Below are 26,288 nucleotides of genomic sequence, written 5' to 3'. Positions count from 1 at the left end.
CCGTTCAAAGACACGGACGTCACACAAAGACACTTTCGACTCGAACATGGAGTAAAACTACCGTATGCGTGGCAGATGGGGTAGCGCGACTATGCTCAGTCTGGAGGATGTTTTGTCTGTGCCATGGCCCAAAGGTATATACAAACTTGTTAACAAAAACTTGCAAAAACTTACGGTCATCCAAGTCGCCGGTGGACTTGTCGCTGTCCTGCTCATCCTGCTCTCTCGCTCCCTCGCCTTCCGTCGCCGGCTGCCCCTCCGTGTCTGGAGGCCTGTGTTATAACAATATTGCCAAGTCAAGCAAAACATTGAAAACTTTAAGACGCCTGTCTGTGTCACCAGGGGCACATAATAAATAATAGTACTGCCGTACAGAAAGGAAACTTCCTACCAAACCGAAGTCTGACAGCGGTTCAGGATCGAATCAGGATATCCCTTTCTAATATATAGCACTATCCCTTTCGGCTATTTAGGGCTATCAAAATTCAAGGCATTATCTTATCTGTGGTCGTGCACGGAGGCGGGTATCACAATATGGGACCGGCAACAAACTCGGCGGGACACAATATCTTCAAAACATCTTATAAATAACATGCATTAAACAAAAAATACAATTTTCACCACACCAGCTCGGAAAGGCTTTTACAGTTGCTCAAAAAGTGCTACTTTACGTAGCTGTTTAGCGTGCGGAAAGTTGGTTATCTCGAACTAGTGCTTTTTACTTTTCCAATTTTTTTAAATTTATACTTGTTCCAATTCACGACTAGAGTCTGTGCGGAAAGAGAAGAGTCGTGGCAGAAACGGGAACTAACATTTTAAATTTTATATGGCAATCAAACCTTTGACACCTGTCTTGTAAAAGGTAAACAAACTTCTGTCAATGTATATTTTTATTAACAAAAACCGCAAGTTTTATGCATAAAATATTTTTATCTACACACATATCATAAACTGTCTATGATGCCTTCAAAATTCGTAAATAATGGCCCACATTACGATAAACTATTTTGTTACAGCAAATTTCTTATCTGTGAAAATGTGGTAATAGCTTCATTACTATATCAAAATCGATTTGGTAATGCATTTCAAATTTCGAACATCTCTGAAAAAAAAAAGCAAATTGATTTGACCCCTATTCTAATATCAGTTGAGATGGCGTTTTATTCGAAATCAAATGACAATTGCATACAATATTGACAAATCTCGCATGTAAGTTGGTATCGGATGATATGGTAATCGACCCCGACTCTAGTTTGTCTCTGAATTAAAAAAAAACTACGGATGCGTGACGTGCGTGAAAAAAGTTTTCATTTGCCGCAATTTGACGTACAGTTTATCTTTTAATTATAGATGGTCAAGCAAATCTTGTCAGTAGAAAAATGCGCGAAATTCAAATTTTCTATGAGACGATATCCCTTCGCGCCTACATTTTTCAAATTTGCCGCCTTTTTCTACTGACAAGATCTGCTTGACCAAGTTTAGTTTATAAGTAAAAAATAATTTGTTTTTCACCTCAGCAGCTCGAACAAGGGTACTTTGCTTCTTAAAAACAGTGAGCAAAATGCGATTTTGCTCACTGAATCATTTTGTCTCACTCAGTGAGCAAAATCGCATTTTGCTCACTTAGTGAGACAGTATGAGTGAGCAAAATCGCATTTTGCTCACTGAGTGAGACAAAATGTCATTCAAGTGACTTTTATAGTCAAATGTCATCTCAACATGCGGGGTCTAATACAAGTTCGATATACTTGGGTTCTATTATTTCTGTCCCTCTAGGTATGTTCTCACTGCTTAGGGTGAAAAATTTTGTGTACTACACGAGATCAAAGTTATTTACATCTCGTGCGCTTTTGAATCCCTTACTACGCTCAAGATTCTAAATTAGATTCACTCGCTACGCTCGTGAATCTATTATAGAATCTTTCGCTTGCACGGGACTCAAAATAAGCACTCGAAGAAATATCAAACTTTGATCTCTTGTTGTACAAATAACTATTGTTGTTTTTAAAGGAACTATAACAAATGTTTCGTGTAAAATGTGCGATAAAGGTATTTCGGAGACGCCACCTCATATCCGCGAGTTCCGCCAGAGAGCAAAGTCGGCTGTAGTATGAAGTTAGTGAATATATCATAGAAAGTTTATAATATGTGTGTAGATAAAGCAGTGTATGTAACTGTACATAATTAGGCATTAAAACACTCGTGTGATACTATTATGAAACTCATTTCATTCGTTTCATAAACCCACACTCGTATTTTAATGCCTTTCATTATGTAGCAGTCACATAAACTACTATTAAAACACGATAAAGCCGTACATAAAACCACAAGGAAGATTATATTTAACATTGTTCGGTTTTGTCAGCGGGAAGAAAACGGCTAAAAGCCGACTATCGACTTACAAAAAGTCGCGGAACGTGTTTCCGCTATTCGCGGGTATTGATGTTGTATTTAATATTAAATAATTACCTATTTAATAAGCCCCCTAAGTAACTTGTCTCCGGTACATAATCGGTAAGTATATTCATTCAAAATATATTAATTTTCATAAATATGCAGGTCATTCATGATCTTTAAAATAACTTACAAATAGTCTTGATACTTGCCATTTTATGCATATTTATATGTAATTTCTTTTTCAGGATTGTGTAAAAGTACCTACGGTATCTCGAATAAAAGACTGCTAAGTAGGTGATATACAAGAATTCGTAATCTACGTGCCGGATTCAAGCACATCCAGTTCAGATGAAGATAGTTCTGAGTGTCCCTGGTTGTTTTGAAGCTAGCTCAAACATAAGTGACATTGAATATTTTAATTCAGACTTCGATTACAAAGAATAAAACTTTTTCTAATAAAATATTTCTTTATTTGTAGGTTCTGTTAGTTACGAAATTATATTTCATATTTAGCAGTGACTTTTCGGCGAAATAAAATATCGTGAGATGAGAGAACCGGACATATCATATATATCATATATAAATATGAATATGAATAAAAATAGTGCATAAGCACTATTTTTATTCATATTCATATTTATTATTAATAATGTACACATACATTACAAGTCAAGTTTACAATGGGTGAAATATATCTCAGATAAAATTACAGTTCTATTGCCCAATTTCTACCCGATCTACCCGGTTTTAATAACTGTTGGACTGCACAGATTAGGCAGTACATAAATGAGACTCGTATCTTGGTACTAAAATTACAGTTGTATTAGGCAGATTCTTAAATAGTTTTAGCAGTTTTGTCAATCGCAGTCACTTTTTAGTATCTGAGATATAAAAACAAGTGTATTTTAAAAAGAAAACTAGTGCCTGCGCTAAATCAGAGGATTGAGTTGACGAGCCGACACCACCACCAGGCTCCGTTTCGTAAGCCGTGGTAAAAAACCGGAACAAAAGGGATTCAAGTATCATGACCTTTAGTGTCGTACTATAATCACGTGACCAGTGTTGTCAGCATAGCAAAAACCATAAAATAGCACTGGCGCGCCCTCAAATCCCACGACTCTTCTCTTTCCGCACAGACTCTACTTATTGATGAGTGTTAATATTAGTTTCCTTTAAACGTCGTAATCAGCATAAAAACCTACCGTTAATGTAAGAATACGAAAAATATTACATATTTCATATTTAATTACTTACCTCTTCATCATTATAACACGTTTATTTTTTAATATTCAATATTGAAAATTCCGTTCTTAATAAGTTGACTGAATGGAACGGAATAGCTGTCAAACGCCCATAGATATAATATACTTAAAGACGACGTCTAACCGAGCTGTCACTGTTACCACTTTTGTTTAGTGTACGATTAACAATGTTTTTCTTATTTTTTCGCAACTGTATTAAAAAACGTCGTTCGATACACGTGCGGAAATGTCATTCTTCACTCGTCCCGAGTCTTGCCACTCGCCTGCGGCTCGTGGCAAGATATCTCGGTACTCGTGACGTGAAGTAATGACATACCTTCCGCACTAGCATCGAAATGTACTATTACTTTGCACTTCAAAAACGACATGTGAGCCAAAGTAATCAATAAATGCAAATTTCGAATTGTTTTTTTTTTACGTTTGCTGGTAGAGTTGACTTTTAAATGATGATTTTTAATGATAAATGTTTAATAACATTCATTTTAAATTGATATTTTACATTTAATATTTGCTTCGAGTTGGTGTGGTGAAATACAATTTAAATTTATATCCTCCCAAGCCCAAGGTCCTACCTATAGTACCTCCTTATTTCGATGAAATTTAAATCCTATTCAATTGGAAAAGAGTCGCTTTTGCTTTATTGGAAAAGAGTCGCTTTTGCTTTGTCCCGTTCAATTTTCCAACGCAAAATCAACTCTATTTCTTACACTATAGGTTCAAATATCAGTGGCAAATTTTGTATTTTTTTTTGTATGGCTGGGCCTTAGGATGATAGGATAAGACCGTACTTAGCCCCTGTCCCATCCCCCTGCTGCAGCCCCTCCCCCGCGGGCTCTATGGGCGCCGCGTGCTCCTTGCTGCTGTTGAACTCATTCACCGCCTGCATCATGCCGAAGAACGAGATCCTGACACCAAATAAAAAAATAAATGAATAAAATAAATATTAGGGGACATCTTACACAGCGACCGACCTAGCCCCAAACTAAGCATAGCTTGTACTATGGGTACTAGGCGACGATATAAACATACTTTTATACATAGAAAACACTCATGACTCATGAACAAATATCTGAATTCATCACACAAATAAATGGCCTTACCAGGTTTCGAACCCAGGACCATCGGCTTCGCAGGCAGGGTCACTACCCACTAGGCCGGACCGGTCGTCAAAAACTAACAGTTTTAACAGTACAAAAAAGATAATTTGAAAAAGTTTTTGGCAAAAATTTCAATTTTTGTACAAGCTTTTATCGCTGACTGTACTTTTCTTTCCACAGGCAACTTATACTCATCGAGACATTTCTAAAAACCCCAAACACAAATAGGTTGCGTTGTTTTATCACAGAGTTCTTATGGTTACCTCGATCTCCATCATCAGGGGCCGATTGCATATCAAACTACAACAAATATTACAAGCGGAACTCCTTTTCTAATTTCACTTACACTTGCAATCGGCCCCAGATCAGGTAGATCGTTCCATAATATTGCATTGTCGCCCAACATACATAATATATGTATGCAAATTTTTACCTTCACTGGAAGTTGGGAAATGGGTCAAATTTAACTTACAAGATTTGACCCTTACAAACATACATACATGTATACATAGTTAGGTACATTGCAAGTTAATAAAAAGCTTGTAAAATGTAGACCCCTCTTCCCCCATTTGAAAGGAGTTATACCTACTATTCAAACATAAAGACTGCAAAAACTCGATACACCAAAATTAAACCGACCTCAAGAGAAGTTTCCGTTGCTGCGCGCACACGGTCCGCGGCGTCAGGCAGTCGCAGCGGTGCTGGTACCCAGACCACGCGCTCACTGAAATACAATTCATAGTTCAATTTGTCTGTGTTAAATATTAACCCCTTATCCTCTAGCCGCCCAGAGACCTATAAAAAGGTCTCCCGTTCCATTCTAATTTGAACTTTGTGTTGACAAAATAAAATTTCATTTTGCTTGGCAAGGCTTGACGTATGAGCGGCTAGAGGTTATTGATAAACGTTTACTAAAGTTGACGAGCCGATAATAATCGATAGTCCCTTTCCGGTATTGGTATGATGGAAGGGGACAAACTATTATTATCGGCTTGTCAACTTTAGTAAACGTTTATGAATAAGGGGATAAAGGTTTAATCTTAATATCGTGTTAGATATACCCCACAAATAGCATCTTCTGAGCGTTGGCGTTAATAGTTCGTTTTTTTTTAGCATTAGAAATAAGGTATACAATCTCGATGTGTCTTTTAATTGAAAAACACATTTGAAAAATAAGTTACGGCAAATATGTAACAATTATGAATCTAATACGATCATTTATATTCATCTGCTTTCATAAGTAATCGTTTTTGATTTTTAAAAAGCGTTTTCAATTAAAAGACATGTCAAGATCGCTATTTTATCATTTATTTACAAACAATATATATACAGTGGTACAACTAAACGAAATTAATAACTAGCTTAAATCTAATACCTTCTTGCAAATTCTTTCTATTTAATGCTAAAAAAACGAATTATAGTGAGCCACTACTACTGTGTCAGGGCAGGTCTATGGAACTCTCCGCGCGAGCTCAAATTTATGCCTACGAATCGCGACCCGCCGGCGGTACAAAAGCCACCCAGTTGGTTGCCACACGCGCTCACGCACGCACGTAATTGCGCGCTACGTGCGTATTTTTACGACAGCTACAAGCTACGTAGGTACTATTTAAAAAAATGTAGGTAATCTTTTTTACGAGACGTTTATAGTTAGATATCTAACTAAGACACCAAAGTTTTTGAAATAAGCGTAGGCAACCCTATAGTCGTTGAAGGTAACGGTAGGTATTTGCGTTTCCTTTGAGAGCTAAGTATCTATTCGTAAGAACTACATATTATATTGCAATGCCCTAACGGGGTATCATGTACCTACTTTTCATATTGTTTTATACCATCCTCTGTAATGAACATGATCGCAATAAATACACGGTGTAACATGAGTAAACCGAATAATTTTAACAGCGTATTCCTGATCATATTTAGAGACAAACATGTCCTATAAACTTTTTTTAACAAACGTCTAGTTTCAGAGATAATATTAATTTAAAAATAAACAAGTTTTTGTTGTTACATAGTGTAAAAGGCCTTTTTGATGGTAATGTTGCTGCTATGGGACGTAGTCTAAATCAAGGCCTATTGACTTCCTTGGAATGACGTGACCCTTCATAATTGTACATGTGTGCTCCGTTTCTAGAGCTGTATTGCCAGAAATTACCATAAAAATATTTTAATACAGCAACATTGCTAGAACTCGCTTTGTCTATACGATTTCTAGGAACAAATCCAATTATTTTATCAAATATATTTTGATTTTTATTTTATGAAGTAGTCAAAGTCATATGTAAATTATTATTAATTTTTTGAAATATGTAAATTATTATCTATTTCAGTTTGTCTTTGTCTATGTTCATAAAATCTATGAAGGGTAGACGTGCCTCTACCCTCCTTGATAAAATTTAAAAAACATCTTTGTCAATAGGCCTTTTTGATAGGCTTTGATTTCGGTCTGGCCGGTAAGAACATAGCCAAGACAAAAGTCTGTAATGTCAATGCTGTCATTTAATTCATTTAATGCCAAAAATATTAATTTTCATATAAAACGATTTATTCACTTGAAATATATGTATATACCTATTAATTTAAAAATAAAAACTATTCATATGTACGAGCAACATATCTAAATGCGTCTTCGCACAGACTTAGTTAAATTTAAACCGTTGTCTCTCTTCCTTCCTTGCTGCTTCCTTGCTGTATTATGTATCCGGCAATGGCGATTTCATCAACAATTCTTATCCGGATTATGAAAAGCCCTAATGTGTGTGTGGAAACCGTTGTAGTAAACCAGAAACAGCGATAATTTCAAGGTAAGAAATATATCAATCTTTAAATAAAAATGAGCGTACTAATTACCAAATTCAAATATAATAATTTAATCTTACTATCCCCGTAAGTCCCGCGGACGCTATATCGCGTCCGAAATTATAATCTAAATTCATCATCAAACCTCTCATTGTTTACGAGTAAGCTGGTAAATTTAGACCTTAGGAATTAGCGACGTTAGTAATTAGGAAGTTAGATTATATTGTTTAATTTGTGACTATTTTGTTTTAGAAAGAGAATCATGGCTTGAGCGTGAGATAATAATATAATCTTGGCCCGTCATATGATTTCTTGGAAAAAGCTCAAAGGGCACGTGTCTGCTGCATATACAGACTAGTTATCCGGTGACCAAGAACGCTGCGTGGAGCTGTGGAGCAGAAATGTCCGATAACCGGATAGATGTAATAACAACTTGTAACCATTTGCCATATCAATGTATGTATTCATATGTATTGCTCCAAACATATATACAGTAATCCTAATAGGAATGAAAATATTTATATCTTAATAATACGTAACTTTTTGTAACCTTTTATATTTGACGAATTTTTAAATATAGTACCAAATCATTATCTTATAACGTATTTCTTTATTTATTTGTGATATGCTAATTTAAGAGCCCAACAACGTGCACACTAGTACAACGTAGCTAGCACCACTAGCACACTAGCACCACTGCTATAATAAATAATCGTGATTATTTAAATTTAACGACAGGTGTTTAAAAAAGGGGCCGCTACTGACTGTATTGTGTATTTAAGTACCTTTTGAATACTTCAAACTAGTTTTTATGTTGCTGGATTCGTCAATCTATGAGCTCAAAACAAAAACGGCCGTTTTAGTTTTGAACGGGTAGGTTGACGAATCCAGTAACATAAAAATTAGTTTAATGTATTCAGCAGTGGCGCTAGTGTGCACGTTGATGGGCTCTTAAAACCCTGACTCCAACAAAAAATAAAATAATACAAAAAGAAATTCCCTCTCCGGGATTCGAACCCAGGACCATTAGCTTCCTGAACTGGATTACTGCCAATACCCGCTAGGGGCGCTAGGCTAAACGGGTTGTCAATTCTAATTACAATGGTATCCTACCGAGCGCTAGTAGTATAAACGAACTTTTGAAGGGGACATTTTTTTGTATGGAGTTATCGTTCTTCTCCTAGTGAGTATTATATTCTTTGGTCTAAATATCCTTATTGATAGATGTCAAAAAGTGACAAGTAACACTTTGCAAAAAGAAGGTATTACGAAAAAAAAATTTAAAAATCAATTTTAAGTACAATTTTGACGACCGGTCTGGCCTAGTGGGTAGTGACCCTGCCTATGAAGCCGATGGTCCCGGGTTCGAATCCTGGTAAGGGCATTTATTTGTATGACGATACAGATATTTGTTCCTGAGTCATGGTTGTTTTCTATGTATTTAAGTATTTATATTTGTATATTATATATATCGTTGTCTGAGTACCCACAACACAAGCCTTCTTGAGCTTAGCGTGGGGCTTAGTCAATTTGTGTAATCATGTCCTATAACATTTATTAAAAAAAAAAAATTAAAAGTAACAAGTTTACCAATAAAATTTATCTTTTATGTACAAATACATTCAAAAAATTGAAAAAACAAAAGTAAAAAAAAATTTTTTTTTTGGCGAAATTGACCTAAAGCCATATTACATTTTTTCCTTCTTTTGACCTCAGAAATGCGTGGTTAAAATTATTCGGTTTCCTCATGTTACACCGTGAATGTGAATATAATCTGTGGTCAGGGGTAACTCACGGTCGCGGGTGGCGGGCCGCGACATCATGTCGCGCAGGCGGGCCGCGGTGGAGCACCGCTGGAAGGGCGCGAGGTACCGCGCGAGGCGCGCGCGCCACATGCCCGCCCACGCGCAGCCCGCGGACTCCGCTGGCGGCACTATGTCCACCTGCACACACATACAAGTTTTAGCAGAGCCAATGAAAAAACTTGGTGCACAAGAATCGTCTTATATCTTAACCCTTTATAAGGCATAAGGATGTCAGGAATTATGCAAAATTTAACTCTATCACTTTTGAAATAAAGTTCAAAATCAGGTGGGAAATATATTCCCTCTGCCTAAAGGCTTAAGTAAGGACGCTAAGCACGAAGAATTTCGGACATTGTCCCACAATTTTCTGTCTCTATCGCACGCGCATAATTATATTGCTGTCCCGCTCGCACAGTGGCACTGACCGCGGCATCATGGGCGAGGTGATCACGATACAAGCGCGGAAAAGAGGAAATTCGAAACGAGTTGCGAATTACTTATTCGCACGTGTATCGTACAACGTTTTACAGTACATATGGCCCTTTAAACTTTTGACATACGCACGAAAATTGCTATTTCACGCACTAGTACGGGAAAATAGGACCATATGTATGTACTGTAAAAAGCTTTTTTATTAAAATATTAAAATGAAAGACAACTTCATTAAGCGTTCCTCACCTTAAATGTAATTGTAGAAGCGGCCTTAAAGTTCTCCAAGATCTTGAACAATCTCTCCATGGCGTTTCTGTAACAGAGTGTATAATAATATAAAATCGATTTAAATTATACAACTAAGATACGCGAGCAGCCGCGATACCTTCATACACGTACGCGCCCCGACCGCGGCCGGTTGGTCAACGACACCTTCTCGTAACTCATGAGGCCCTGGTACTTGCTCCGCGCAAAATTCAATTTTTAGACAGTTTTGTTTCTTTTTAAAAATAAAGGAATGTCTCCTTTAAGTAAAATGAGCCAACTTAAGGATTTAAGGTAGTATCCCTCCAGGGCCCGACTTATCTTTCCACACTGTATATCACTACATCTTAAAAAACAAAGTTCCCCATCTCCTTCGTCTGTTTGTGTGTTTATATGTTTGCGATAAACTCAAAAACTACTGAACGGATTTTCATGCGGTTTTCACCTATCTTCCACAAGAATCACGAGGAAGGTTTTGATGTATAATATGTTAACCCTTGCGAAGCTGAAGAAGGCAGGCTAGTTATAACGTAATTTAAGCTTACTCTTTCTGCAGCGGTTCCTCGACGGGTCGACACAGGCACACCTTGTTGACGATGTCGCGAGTCAGTTCGCTCTCCGCCTCCAGACGTAGCAGGTGCTCATGTATTATGGCAAGACCTGACAACCATAACCATAATCAGAGATATATATAACTCCGTATAAGATAAATAAAGTCTAAGAAAAAAAACGTGCCTCGGAAATCAAGAAAAAGTCATTCTCGAATAGATGGCGCCATTACCTTTGGCCTATTCTCGGCTAGATGGCGTTGACGACACCGTTTGATATTTAACAATTTTAACACATATCAGTGAAAGAACATGGGTCAGTATGGAACAATAAAAATTAAAAATCATTTATCCGTAAACATATTTTGATTAATTTATACATTTTCAATTTTATTTTAAGTTTTAATCGTGTGTCGATAGAGGGCAGTAAATGTACCGTGACTACAAAATTTACTTTGGCAATAGCACTCTATACTATCTATTGTCTTTGCCATAATTAACCCTTTAGTCCGTAGCGGTAACATACTTGCCATCATACTTCAAACAAAAACGCATCTCTACTAAAAGAATTAAGGTTCGAAATCGAATGACTAAACTGCAAAACGTAATTCAAGACCAAAAAAAGTAAGACAATGTTGCCACTGCAATACTTTGTTTGTAAAATAGTAAATTCCTTTTGATAAATAATCACGCTAAGATAGTTTATTTATTAGTAATTTTACTCCTACGATTTAAAAATAGTACATTATTGCAGAGGCCGGGAAAGGGCAATTCGTGGATGAGCTTTCGCGTCGTCCGACAAAGAAGACGAATCCACGAATTGCTATTCCTGCCAAGGCATATATAGTGCTTTTCTCCAAACATGCGAGGAAATAGGTTAAATTATAATTATTTAAGCATCAAATCAAACCTTCACATCCAAAATGTCAAAAACAATTTCCCTCTTTAATTAATTTTTAAAAGTTAAAGGCACAAACTTATTCTGCCATTCAGTACCATTCAATATTCGTTCATTCAATATAATTGTGCAATATAGTTGGTCAAACCAATTTTTCAGTCAGTAAGAACCAGGAAAACTATACCCATCCTTTTCTTTTGGGTGCTAGTACTAGTGTAAGACAAAGATAGTATGATTCTTTCTGTCTATGTTTGAAATGAGTAAGTCCTTTGACAAACTATATAAGCTTTATGAACACGGATGAGATTAAAAAAAAATATATAAATAATCTTTGATTTTATTAAGCAGTATTTGCACGATCATACACGTGAAATGATAGCTGATCGGGTCGTGTAGAAGCGGCTCGCGGCAATAATAATTGGCTGTTTGCGTTTTTTATTATTAAAAAGTAAAAAACACTACAGTAATAAGTTATTACTGTAGTGTTTTTTTACTTCCCGTCCGCTAGAACAGGACAGCGATAGTTTGATTTTTTCAAATTAGAGTTTGACATTAACGAAGAACTTCCTGTACTATTTTTGCTACAATAAGATGAACATTTCCGAGCATATTGGAGAAAAGTACTTTTATTTAATTATTTTTACATAAATACAAGACGCGCTAGTAAAAAGTGGCAACATTTTCTTACTTTTTTTGGTCTTGAATTACGTTTTGCAGTATAAGCGATCATATGACGACTGGTTTGGCCTAGTGGGTAGTGCCTGCCTGTGATGCCGCGCTCCTGGATTCGAATCCCGGTAAGGGCATTTATTTGGGTGATGAGCACAGATGTTTTGTTCCTGAGTCATGGATGATTTCTATGTATTTAAGTATAAGTTATATTATATTTATAGGTAAACCAGAACTTTGGGAGTATTGTCAAGAGGGCGCTCGTTTTGAATTTTATATAGCAACAATTTGTATAGTGGGGACAATGGAAATTGACAGATGATTTTTGTTTTATTCCGACAACTTTAATAAGTGCGAATCGGGCTTATTTTTCCTCACGATAAGTAGCAGAGTGGCTATAGTTGCTTTTCGCGGATCACTAATATTATTGTCATCGAGCCATTTGACAATTGTTCCCTTCTTCCATTGAGTGTTAGGTGCTTTATTGACCTGAAAAGAAAGATATCTTGCGTTGTCCATGACAACACAGGAATTTTTGTCGAGATTGGGAATAAGTTTTTCTGTGACCCACTTTTTAAAATTATTTTTATTCAAGAACTCGTGGTAGTCACTTTTTTTTTCTTTGTCATTATATGACAACAGTGCGTTTGGAACAAAAGCAATCCGTGATACCGATGCATGCGATACACCTAATACACAAATCAAATTATTACAAGACATCAACCAAATCGTGACGACCTGACTATAGTGACATTTGTTCATAAGTTTGAAACTTACCCGTCAATTCAGATGCTAATTTCGTTATGTTTTCTAATGGAAGAAATTCCTCTCCCGCACGTTTTTTTTTCCAATAAATAACTATATACACTATTTACAACTTTTTTCTCTGTAAAATCTAAAACTTTCGGCATGATTATTGCAGTCTAATAATAATTCACACGAAACTAGACAAAGCAACGTTTACATTGTCAATATTGACAACTATCATAGAGGGTAGATGTTGTCTATTATTAAAATTGTTGCCATTGCTAGAAATTAGTACCAACAAATTTCCGTAACATGGCGCACCCTCAATAGATCCTGGTTCACCTCGTTGTATGAGTACCCACAATACAAGCCTTCTTGAGCTTACCGTGGGACTTAGTCAATTGTGTAATATGTGTCCTTATAATATTTATTCATTTATTTATAAGGCAGAGGCAACAGACTTCCCACCTGATTTTGAACTTTATTTCAAAGTGATAGGGTTAAATTTTGCATAATTTCTGCCTTATGCCTTATAAAGGGTTAACAGTCGGCATTATGGGACCACAGAATAAATAATTTCTCCATTTTGGATTTCACGGGCCTACAAATCCCGGTCTTTTGATAGGCTTGCGTGGGGATATAGATCCAACACGTAGAGGCCCCTTGGAGAGCTTTAATGTCATGTAGAACGCCTGCTGGAACCCGTTCACAGGCGCAACCATAAACACCCATGAACCGGTCGCAGCAGGCATTGGGACATTGTAAAAAAAGTGAATAGTATACCGGTCTATGGATTGAAGTTTGGATGGACAATGAGACTGGGCTATTGTAGAGAAGTCCGGACACCTGCCATAACAATGCTAAAACACGTTATCGCGGCAGAAAGGACACTTCCTACAAAACCGAAGTTTGACAGCGATTCAGGGACGAATCATGCTGTCCCTTTCTAATGTATAGCACTATCCCTTTCGGCTACTTAGGGTTGTCAAAATTCAAGTCATTATCTTATCTGTGATCGTACAAGCAAAAGGACGTCAAGTAACCCTAATAACTGCTCGGAGCAATGCTAAGCCGAACCGAGCCGAGAATGCCCGAAAGGAGGAGTGTCCCCACATATGTTACCTGTTTCGTGCACGGCATGTCGCTTGAGCCGCGACAGCTGCCACGCCGCGTAGCGACACGGCTCCGCTGCCGACGTGAGCGACAGAGCACGCATGAGGGCCACCGCCGTTGGTATCGTCTCGCTCCCTAAAAAAATATATCATAATATTATTCCTGTAATAATTTCCTGTGGGACAAAACAGGCTCTCAATAATAATAAAAAATTGTAATAATGTTGAAATTTTGCTATGATGGCGCCATCTATGCAAACCTTTGACAGTTGCCAACCCCATTTTGTGTAAATCGGAATAGGTACCTCTCGCGAGCGCCGTGAGCAGGGGGCGGAGCACCCGGGCGAGCGCCTCCGCGTTGTTGGCGAGGCACAGGCACAGGCGGCAGTGGCAGCCGCAGCGAGCTGTACACATGGTATGTTGTATACGCGTACCTCTCGCGAGCGCCGAGAGCAGGGGGCGGAGCACCCGGGCGAGCGCCTCCGCGTTGTTGGCGAGGCACAGGCACAGGCGGCAGTGGCAGCCGCAGCGAGCTGTACACATGGTATGTTGTATACGCGTACCTCTCGCGAGCGCCGTGAGCAGGGGGCGGAGCACCCGGGCGAGCGCCTCCGCGTTGTTGGCGAGGCACAGGCACAGGCGGCAGTGGCAGCCGAAGCGAGCGCGGTACACCCACTCCTCGCGGACCATCTCCACACTCCTGCCAATACCGTTACTTGTTAATACACTCCCAGTTAATATTTATACGAGAAGAGAGTTCATGTATATAAAAAAAAGTGACCGCCAAAATTTTTTTTTTGATACACACTTTTATCGCCGACTGTACTTTCTCTCTTTGCATGTCTATCAAGTGCATCTCGAGATCCTACTAATGAGCCTAAGCTCCATGTATTTATGTTTACCCATTAAAGAGTTACTTTGGCTACCTTCTGACTGCGTCATCATATCAGCTCAATATTAGTATATTATTGCATTGTCCGCTGAAATAAGGAAGTATGCCTCTGTAACACGGTTGTACAATAAAGAACTATCTTATCTTATCTTATGCCAAATTTCATCTCAAATTTAAGTTACAAGATTTGAAGCACATATACATACATTTATAATTTTATACATACAAAGAATACTTACGCGGTGAAGCTAAATAAAAGTGTGTAACAACTATCATCTCAAAATATGATGAATCATACCCTGGTTTGACACGCGCAAAAATGCACAAATTTTTACATATTTTGAATTTTGCATAGTTATGTACGTACATGTTGGTCGCGGGTTCAAATTCCGGCTCGTACCAATGAGTTTTTCGGAACTTATGTACGAAATATCATTTCATGTTTACCAGTTGCTTTTCGGTGAAGCAAAACATCGTGATGAAGCCGGTATAATCCCAGTAAGGCCTAGTTTCCCCTCTGGGCTGGAAAGTCAGATGACAGTCGCTTCTTTCACTCCTCCGCAGCGGTGAACTGCTCCGGCTCCTGACAACATGCCAGCCGCTCCGCTCCTGCGAGGGAGATGTACGTACATGTTGGCCCCGATGAGCGTGTACATGAGCGCGCTGATCTCGCACCACGCGTGGTAGACTCCGAGCAGCCACTCCTCCACAGCGGTGAACTGCTCCGGCTCTTGACAGCATGCTAGTCGCTCCGCTTCTGTGAAAAACAATCATTCAGCTACAGTGAGTTCAGGTCCTTATCCGAACGCAGTTTGCTGAGCACTGACCGGTCGGCTGTGTGTGTGTATGGCAACCGTATAATGATCTAAAACTGCATAAGACATGGAAAACTTGTTATACATTAATTTAGCTGATATATTTATGTAATACTTATCTTTTATAAAAAGAGTTAATTAAATATTACAGTTTTTGATCTACGCTAGGACTGACATTTTGGCAGCAGTTTGTTTATTCATGTGTTCATGACGTCATCAAGATCACGTGACAGCTTGGAGCGTGCAGAAACTAAACTTAAACATTAAACTAATAAAGTTAAGCACTATTTTGTATTTGAAATTAATGAATAAAAAATTTAAATATATTTTTTTGTAATAATTACGTATACTATCTATAAAATGAACACAGTTCTAAATAAAAAATTGTCAACATCCCTATTTCACACCACCAATTTCGTTTTTTTTTTAATGTAATAGTCAGCAAACGACCAGACGAGCCGCCTGATGGGAAGCGGTCATCGTTGCCCATGGACATAAGCAATTTCGTACTATACCTAAAGCTAAATGCTTAAAAGAACGTAATGTTACTTACCGCAGACGTAGTGCAGCAAAGCGGCCTCCTCCTCAGGCGTCACTGGCGGCTCCTCATAGTCATACTCCTCGGACAGCCTAAAAAGACACAAACATTTAGAACCACGCACATAAGCATATGTTGTTTAGTGGATTGCCTTACCAAAACAAGACCGAAGAAGTGTTCCGTGAACAAAGTTTTGTACGGAACACTAAAAATTAGCCCTTCCTCATTTGCTTATCATGAATAGTGACACAAAACAAAATGAAATGCCATTCGATTTTAAATCTTACCAGTAAAAGATAGAATATTAAATGCAATAGCATTTCATTTTGAGTTGTGCCACTGTTAATGATAAGCGTCGATATTGGGCATTTTCCATTCCTACCACAGACAAGATATCCACCAGACTGAGCATAGTCGCGCTACCCCCTCTGCCATGCATACGGTAATTTTACTCCATGTTCGAGTCGAAAGTGTATTTGTGTGACGTCCGTGTCTTTGAACGGACCAATCACGGCACGGGACTTCGCTCACCTCGTCCCGCGCACCCCCGCATTTCTGGCATCACCGGTTGCAGGAAATAATTGCTCTAAACTCAGTCTAGAGGATTCCTAGTCTATGATTCCTACTAATATTATATCCTCCTGAGTCCCCCTTGTCATTATTGCAGTTTTGAATTTGGAACCATATTGTATTCCATTTTAATTCAAAATTCCATTTGGATTAAGCCTTTATAATCAAAGTAGTGATGGGTAGGACATCAATTTAAAATGAGTTTGTATGAGTACCTCATTTTCAAAAATGAGGTGTTACAATGTCTTACTTCAAATGAGGTGAGGTACTGGCATATTTTCAGTATCGGCTACTATATTCTCTGAATTTCTCTGAACTCCATCGGCAAACAAAAACTAGATACAATGGATTTATTTTTATAGTCAAACGCAACTTGTCAGTCAGTAAGAACCAGGAAAGTTATACTCATCCTATTCTTTTGGATGTATATGATGAATTTCTCTATGTTTGGTATGAGACAGTCCTGGGCCAAACCATATAATATAATTATACTCCTAACATCCTTTACACATAAAAATGTTTAATTTGAATGCAATTCTCGAGGTGAAGAAAAGAACTTGAACAACAGAAGACAGATAAAGTTAAGAAATAAGAATCAAACCAAGGACCTAGCCCCCACACCCTACATAGAAACTTTGATGCTTTTATGAAACTGGTTCTAATTTAGCTGTAAATTATTTTTATTGTTTGTTCAATTAATATAGTATAATATAATATATTTCAATTAGAATAGTAACCTTAAAACTGTACGACTGTTTTTTAACAAACTAAGGAGAACAAATTCCATATTTTCTTCTAATTAGATATCATTATGTATAAAAATAACTAACTTACCACTTCAGATGATTTAACAGCAAAGTGATGTAAATAAAAGCACACTAACATTCGCGCCGCCGGTAACGCAGGCGGCAATATTTTTCACTACATTTTTGCATGCAAAAGACACCAAGGTAGAGCCACGGGTATATTTAAACGTGTAAACAATGTCCCTGTTTAGATATTTCGGTATATATATTAGTATTACCACTATAAGACAAAACTAAATTATCTGAACATCACGATGAACTCGTTGCAAACTTTTGTTATTTGTTCCGTCACTGTCAGCTCAGTCAGCTGTCAGAGGGCCTACCGCGAACCACGTTCGACGTATTGTCTCTCTGTCGCACTTGTAAATTCGTACGTAAGTGTGACAGGGAGGCAACACTTCGAACGTGGTTCCCGGTAGGCCCTCAGCTCACAGCCGCCTATGATTTGCGTTTCGTTTCGCACTATTTCCTGTGAATTCAGTTTTACTTTTATCATGATGAGATTGTTGAGTGAAGAAATAGAATAATTAGGTCTATAAATAAACATGCCAATTAATAATCACTATATTTTTGAATTACAGGCTGGCCCTAACGCAAAAACGACAATCGAAATTGCTTTATCTGCCTCTATTATATTAATATATTAGCTCGATAGTGTGCGGAAGCGATATAGAGGCATATATGCCTCTCTATCGCTCTTGCATATTCGAGCTGTAGAATAGAGGTTAACGAAAAAACGCGATAAACAGGGTTTTTATTTCGACGTTGTTTACGAAGAACGGTAACAAAATGTAAAAGTAACAATAACAAGTTCAAATCATTACGTAAAGTACATGTTTATTACACTTAAGTAAATTATACTTACTATTTAATGACTACACTAATGTAAATGATTACATTTTGTATACACCAGCAGCACATTATGGACCGTATTATATTTCAATAATTTAAATAATATTTTGGTCAGTATTAAACCTTTACTGTTTTTAAGCATGCTTCGTAAATGCTCACATGCTCAGTCAGAGGACCTACAACACGTCGAACGTGGTTCGCACGTTCGACGTGTTGCCGCCCTGTCACATTTACCTACGAATTCACAAGTGCGACAGAGAAGCAACACGCCGAACTACGTTCTAATGACTTACATTTCGCGCGCCATTCGGCCATTTTGACAAGTAAGTCAGGATCAAAAAGGCGTAAGATCTATGAAAGCTTGCAGCGCTTACGCTTGTTATCTTTCGTGTTTAATTTTTAACGTATTTTCGTGGTGACGCGAGGCGATATTGAAGTACGGCGCGTGTCTGTCTCACTCCCTCTTTGGGTATTTCTAATTCATTGTTTCATTTTGAAAGAATTTTTGAGGTACACCTCAAACACGTACTTACATGTCACAAAGAAGCAGTGAGTGGTACAAACTCAACGCATTTCTCGGTGGACCTTTTGTCGTTGCAATAAGGTTTGTAGTTCGGCAGTTGACAGTGTGGGCCATTACTCGTTTCTTCATTTGAGACATTTTGAGTTTTGAAGGTCAGCGAGCATGCGAGCACCTAGCGCCTCGTGCCACTCTTTTGCAAGTTGTGAGGAATGTATGAGTAATTGAGGTTCGCGAGTGAATTTGAAAGGATAAGAGTTTTTTGAAATTTGAAGTGTGTGAATGATTTGTGTGGCAAGAGGTGTTTGTGATGCGCGCGAGTAAATGAGTAAAATGAATAGAGGAGTGAAGTAAGACATTTTTGCGGTATGAAGTACTGCGACAAATTAACAAAATGAGTGGTACAAATGAGGTACCTCGCGAGTGAGCGACTCAACACTAAATCAAAGGGAACATATTTCCCACCTGATTTCGAACTTTATTTCCAAGTGGTAGGGTTCAATTTTGCATAATTCCTGACACCCTAATGCCTTATATAGGGTTAAATCCTTTATACAGGCTTCAGGGACTAGGGAGGATATTATACATACGAAAGTAACTGTCTGTCTGAAGAGGTAACAGACAGACAGACACACTTTCGCATTTATAATATTAGTATGGATTATTTTATCGGAAGCGCTGGTGGCCTAGCGGCGAGAGCGTGCGACTTGCAATCTAGAGGTCGCGGGTTCAAACCCCGGCTCGTACCAATGAGTTTTTCGGAACTTATGTAGGTACGAAATATCATTTGATATTTACCAGTCGCTTTTCGGTCAAGGAAAACATCGTGAGGAAACCGGACTAATCCCAATAAGGCCTAGTTTACCCTCTGGGTTGGAAGGTCAGATGTCAGTCGCTTTCGTAAAAACTAGTGCCTACGTCAAATCATGGGATTAGTTGTCAAGCGGACCCCAGGCTCTCATAAGCCGTGGCGAAATGCCGGGATAACGCGAGGAAGGAGTATGGATTATTTTATAATACCGTGAACATAAGTCAATTCGTCGATAACTAAGAGTCTGCCGTATGCCAAACAACTTGTGGGCCAATAAAACTACCGAGTGGACACCAAATATAGTGCGGCGTCACCTCGAAGTAGATGGCGGCACGGTCTTGGCGTCTTTCGGAAAGACTGGCCTAATATTGCCATAGTACGAGACGCGTGGAAGAAAGAGACAAGGCCCTTGCCCAGCAGTGGGACCCAACAGGCTAACAAAACAAAAACTCATCGAATTTAAACTATCGTGAGACATACAAATATTGAATAATTTTACGGTTTAGACTCATTTGTTTTTAGTCACTCGCGCGACATGTTTCGGAGAGCCTAGGTCTCCTTTCTCAAGCACTAACAGTGCGAGTAGCGTTCACGACGGCCGTGTATTGCGTACTGCGGCTCGCCGCGTCGCACGCTGCGCGCGCTCCGAGAAAACAGGTTGGGGGAGGTCTTCCGCTGTTATTGTATGCGGGCATAGTCAAAACAAAAGCTTACGAGTCTGTCTGCTCGATCGGCGCCTCCTCCTCTAGAGGCACGTCGTTCGGCACAACATCGTCGTTCGAAGTCAGGAGCTGTCAAACAAAAATTATATGTTAAGACTGTTATGGTAACATTCCATTTCTAACCGCAGCTGCACTACGGGTACTGAACGCGTCGCTGTCATTGTCAATTTCCATAGTAAAATTGACAGTAGTGCAGCTGTCGTTGGAAATGGAATAATATAATCGAAGTATCTTCCATGTTTTACATTATTAAATAGAGTCACACACAACACATCTTTTTCGCTATCTGGAAATATCTCATATATGGCACTCTAGTTAATAATATAAAACATGGAAGATATTTCGATTAGTTTAAATTACCCCGCAGTTTAAACGACCCCCCTGCACCTTAAAAAAAACTTAAAATTTCATTGGATTTCATGTCTATTATAATATCGTCGGGTGACAAGCAAAAGTCACTAACTAACGCCATTGAAATTATTGGACAATAAACCGTGTTACAAGTGTAATAAAGTGCATTGTTACTTTAATTTTTTGATGGTACTTAGTGACTTTTGCTTGTCACCCGACGAGATGGGTATGTATATGAATATAATTACATTAATTAACTTACATGCAATGGTGCCAGCCTGACAGCCTGAAAAACAATACATATTTTATAAAAAAACGTCACTTAGTTAGGTGCCTTAGCTTTACGTCAGACAAATCGTCAGGTGACAAGTAAAACTCACTAATTACCACCACAAGTTCATAGCCATAGTGAACCATGTTAGTACTAAAATAAGGTCGATTTTTGTTTAATTTTTTTTAGTAATTTGTGAGTTTTGCTTGTCACCTGACGAAATGGATTCGGTATAAATAAATAAATATTATAGGACATTTTTATACAAATTGACCAAGCCCCACGGTAAGCTCAAGAAGGGCTGTGTTGTGGGTACTCAGACAACGATATATATAATATATAAATACTTAAATACATAGAAAAAAACCATGACTCAGGAACAAATATCTGTATCATCATACAAATAAAATGCCCTTACCAGGATTCGAACCCGGGACCATCGGCTTCGTAGGCAGGGTCACTACCCACTAGGCCAGACCGGTCGTCAAATATTATCGGTATAAATATTAAAAAAAGCTTTCACTTCTACATAATCGTTAAAAAACATTTCAATTATAATCGATATTAAACTTTCGTGAGACATATTTTAAATTGTTTATACGACAACGGTTTCACTCACTTGAATCAACCCTCAACACTTGTTGGGCCCGAAACATGGCGCCAATAGCGACTAAAAATTCAAGTGAGTGAAACCGTTGTCGTATAAACATATCAATTATATTTCAACCCGTGACGAGTTTCATTTCAAGAAAATTATTTAATCCCTTCATGTTTTCATAAGGGTGACATTGGATACGAATTTAATATAATAATAACCTTTACCTTGTCAATGCCTTCCGGAGCCTTACGCTCCAGAGGTATAAGCTCCGAATAATCAAAGTACCTACCTAATTATAATAAGTGGTGAACGGTGTTGGTCACACATACTGTATATAGTGTTAAAAATACTTTATATTTAAGCCTTTCTTGTAGTGACTGTTTGTTTACCTAAATAAATTTAAAAAAAAAATTGGACCTAGAAATTGGACAGGTGGAATACCCACCCTAAGGGGTTGGTTACCTAAGTTATTTTTTCAATTTTTCCTACGAGAGGAGAGTATTTATTTGGATTACTCTTATAAAGTATTTAGTATTTCGATTAGTACTTTTTCGATTACTTCTCTGTTTCCGCTACCCAAAGGTTATCTGGAAGAGATCGCTCTTTAGCGATAAGACCGCCTGTTATCTGCCTCTACAGTTAATCAATTGTACTTTTCTTTTGTATCTTTTTACTGAGGTGTGCCAATAAAGAGTATTCTATCTATCTATCTATTTTATTTAGTGTTATCCGATAGATACGACTGTCGAATATGGAGGCACCTGGTGGTTCTGACTGGGAGACCTGTATGTTCTGCAGTTCCTTTTTAGTGTAAGTTTATTAGTGGTTATGTTAATACTAACACTAGTTATTAGGTACGTGGGGCAACTGCCGTGCCGGGTGAGAATAAATTAGTTACTTTTCTTAACTCTTTGTTTAATTTCCTCTCCGCCTACCCGTAGCACTGGCGCCTCACCGTGGTTTTTTAAATAGGGTCTGATTTTGCTCTGAGTGGGTATCTGTGGTTTGTGTGTTTGTGTGGTGTTTTGGTTTTTTTATTTTTTGTGAAACGTTTTTTTCCTCTTTTTATTTTTTGGTTGCCAGCAGCTACAGTGTACGGAGTAGTATATTGTTGTAAATTTGTTTGCAATCTCTTTGTATCGTACGCACTGTATAGTCAGCCGCATTTGTTGTATTAATTATTTTTTTTGTTACTTCTTTGGCATTTTTGTTTGTAACCGGTTTTAGTCGTTTTTTTTCATTAGTACAGTCGGCCATATTAAATTGTGTCTTTTAAGTTTAACTAAATTGTTACTTTGTTTTTTTGTACATTTACGCTCCGTACGCATTAGTTGCATTTAAACGCTTTTTTGATTTATATTTTTGTGTTGTTTTTATTTTCTTTCTTTCTGCTTCTGCTTCTTACATTTTCTTTCGTGCTTTTAAGAAAAACAACCAAAAACGTTCGTAATTTTTTTTTTATTACTGTTGTAACAGACGGAGTATTTTGTTGTTTTTTGAATCTGTTCAACATTTACCCAATTTTTCTTGACTTATTAATAACCAATGGCTTTGACAACTAAATTCTTTTCACTTCCAAATACTGTACGCACAGTGCAGAAATTGCGTAATCAATTGCGAAGTGTGGCCTCCTTTTCCTTCCGGAGATATTCATTTAATTTAAAAATAGTGCGTGATACCTCCTATTTAGCAAGGTACTTGTAGGGTTTCTAGTTCGTGTAACGAGACACCTCATTATTATTTTGTAATTGTGCGTTAGTAATTAAATTCTTGAACGTATTTTCGAGTAATTACTAATGTTTTATGCAAGCGTGAGGTATGAATGAAGATTTATGGAAGTGTTTTAACAAGTGCTTAGTTCTGCGGATTTTATTTCATTTAGATGACCTAAAATCCTTGACCACGCGCCGGGGTATTGTAACGTAAAAACGTTACATAACCTTGGTTACATTTACAATAGTTAAATTAAATCATTAGATAACTAATATCCTAATAAAAACATAAATACCTTAATAATAATAAAACACTTACCTAAAATACACTAAAATTAAAATACATTAACATTATATAAATACTTAGTATCAAGTCTCAACTTGTGTCCTCTTTTCTGCGACGCACTGTACTTCGCGCAACATTCCTTTGTTTCGAAGTAACCGGCTGTTGGCGTTCCCCGCCCCGCGCCCTGCTCCCGCGTCGGCCCACTCGCCAGCGCTGCCGGTCAGACAGATCTAGCTTTCGAAGCCGGCGCACGTTCGCTTTGTCTCCGCGCAAGCGACTCTAGACGTAGCCGGCGAGTTTTAAAATCGAATTTTAGATTTTTTCTTTTTCTTGTACTCGTTCAGTACTAATTCACTAAATTCAGTGTAATAAATCCCCTTTGGGTAAGTGTTGAACATTTCTTACGCTTATTCTAAGCAGGTAGATTTGAATGTTATTTCTAACGGCTATTTCGCTATGCTATTTCTTTGTGTGATTTTGCTTGCCACTTAATTTAGGTACTCTTGCAATCATTCCACTCTTATTTCATCTCGTTTTAATTGCTAAATTGTGTTTATTTAAAGTCTATGAGATAATTTAATTTCCAGTAATTTTTAAATTCAAAATTTGACCGTTAGATCCTATACTCAGTTTTGTTTTATAACTTGTTCTTTTAAACTTAACATCAGTGCAAAGTGTAAACTCCGTCTGACTGTACCATTCCGCACATCACCAAACTTTCACCATCATCATCACGCAGTACTGCTTCCTGCTTTGCTTCTTGCCGTGCCGGGTACAGTCAGCGGAGACATATAAAGAACTTCTCTTCACACTATGGAAATAAATTCCAGGGGGCCTAGTTACGGCTAAGACCGTAGCCGTGAAGACCAGCCGGCAGTTCCTGAGCGGCCCAGCTGACGTCCCTCAGCTCGTCCGTCTCCGTCTCCAAACCCGCAGTGGCTCCGGCAGCTTCAGGGGAGTACTTGCGTGGTGGAACTGTCCTCGGAGCAAAATCAGTACCGGCCTAGAACCCTACCCTACGACCTATTCGTGTGCTTGCGGCGGAGAATAAATTAGTTACTTTTCTTAACTCTTTGTTTAATTTCCTCTCCGCCTACCCGTAGCAAGCTTAAGATAAACTAACACCTTCTATGGATTGTTAATATGATCTGAAATAAATTATTATTTAATTTTAATTTTATAAAGGCAGCCATCGCTCCATACTAGTACAGTACCTGCAGTATGTCCTCGTGGCGGATGAGCAGCGCCCGCTCGGGCTCCGGCGCCGGCTCGGCGCTCAGCAGCGGCAGCAGGAACTGCCCCATGGCCGGCGGCTCCGGTTCCTGTCAACACATTAACATTATTAAACTATTATCACAGAATATATAATAGTACTACCGTACAGAAAGGAAACTTCCTACAAAACCGAAGTTTGACAGCGGTTCAGGGTCGAATCATGCTGTGCCTTTCTAATAAATGGCACTATCCTTTTCAGCTATTTAGGGCTGTCAAAATTCATGCCATTATCTTATCTGTGGTCGTGCACGCAAAGGGACGTCAAGTTGTGTCAACCATAATAATTGCTCGGAGCAATGCTGAGCCGAGCGGAGCCGAGTTTGGCCGAAGTCAGGAGTTTCGCACCTGTGCTATTATTAGAAATTATAAATTATAATCTACAATTACAATGGGGAGTATTACTGCAATGTTCTGCCGCCAGAGTGCAGCACTAATTTATTTAGTAAACCATAGAGTAACTTATACATACTAGGCCTCAAACAGTTCTTTGACAAGTTTTCACTATGACATTGATGCATCAAGGCGGTTTGTTTACAGGTGGCCTACCGCGAAACGTGAAAATCGAAATTTCGTTATCTGCCTCTCTATAGATCGAATAGGTAAGAGTGATAGAGACGCAGAAACCGAACTTTCGATTGTCGTGTTTCACGGTAGGAACTGTGATTGTGCGAATGACGCCCTCTATGCAGAGTTTTTCGTAATATTCCCCATAGGCGGCGATTCCGACCAGGCTACAATTTTGTGATAATAATACGCCATATCCTACAAATTCATTTAAAAAAAACCATCGGTCTTTAACTGAGGCGGTTGGTATAAAGTTATTACGGTACCTGAGCATAGATCCTCTAGACCGAGCATAGTCGCGCTACCCCTTCTGCCACGCATACGGTAATTTTACTCCATGTTCGAGTTGAAAGTATCTTTGTGTGACGTCCGTGTCTCTGAACGGACCAATCACGGCACGGGACTTCGCTCTCCTCGTCCCGCGCACCCCCGCATTTTTGGCATCATCGGTTGCATGAAATAATTGCTCTAAACTCGGTCTAGAGCAGCGGTCGGCAACCTGCGGCCCGCGGGCCGCATGCGGCTCGTGAACCTGTCACTTGCGGCCCGAGTGCCGCCTTGGCTATTTTGTACGTAATAGTGACAAACGACAATGTCTCATAAAGTCATAAATATTAACAAAGTACGGCCCGCGTCACCTCCGCTAACTAATATTGCTGCTAAAAGGTTGCCGAC

The 26,288-nt window shown here is 38.5% G+C and overlaps 1 protein-coding gene across 1 annotated transcript in view; it reads right to left on the bottom strand.

Moving 5' to 3' along the window:
• Positions 1 to 26,288, bottom strand: part of LOC134677318 (uncharacterized) — a gene marked incomplete at its 3' end in the record, with an annotated part of 82,219 nt that overhangs the window by 49,344 nt on the left and 6,587 nt on the right. Inside the window, 13 exon segments of the mRNA XM_063535753.1 lie at positions 175 to 272; positions 4,448 to 4,564; positions 5,396 to 5,480; positions 9,351 to 9,498; positions 10,039 to 10,105; positions 10,602 to 10,716; positions 14,041 to 14,166; positions 14,336 to 14,730; positions 15,553 to 15,679; positions 16,291 to 16,367; positions 20,549 to 20,625; positions 21,170 to 21,193; positions 24,989 to 25,096. Coding sequence (XP_063391823.1) covers positions 175 to 272; positions 4,448 to 4,564; positions 5,396 to 5,480; positions 9,351 to 9,498; positions 10,039 to 10,105; positions 10,602 to 10,716; positions 14,041 to 14,166; positions 14,336 to 14,730; positions 15,553 to 15,679; positions 16,291 to 16,367; positions 20,549 to 20,625; positions 21,170 to 21,193; positions 24,989 to 25,096 — 1,564 coding nt within the window.

Source organism: Cydia fagiglandana, chromosome 26 (genome assembly GCF_963556715.1).
Source record: "Cydia fagiglandana chromosome 26, ilCydFagi1.1, whole genome shotgun sequence".
Lineage (NCBI taxonomy): Eukaryota > Metazoa > Arthropoda > Insecta > Lepidoptera > Tortricidae > Cydia > Cydia fagiglandana.
The sequence above is the reverse complement of the archived record's forward strand: the minus strand, read 5'-3'. Positions and strand labels throughout refer to the sequence as shown.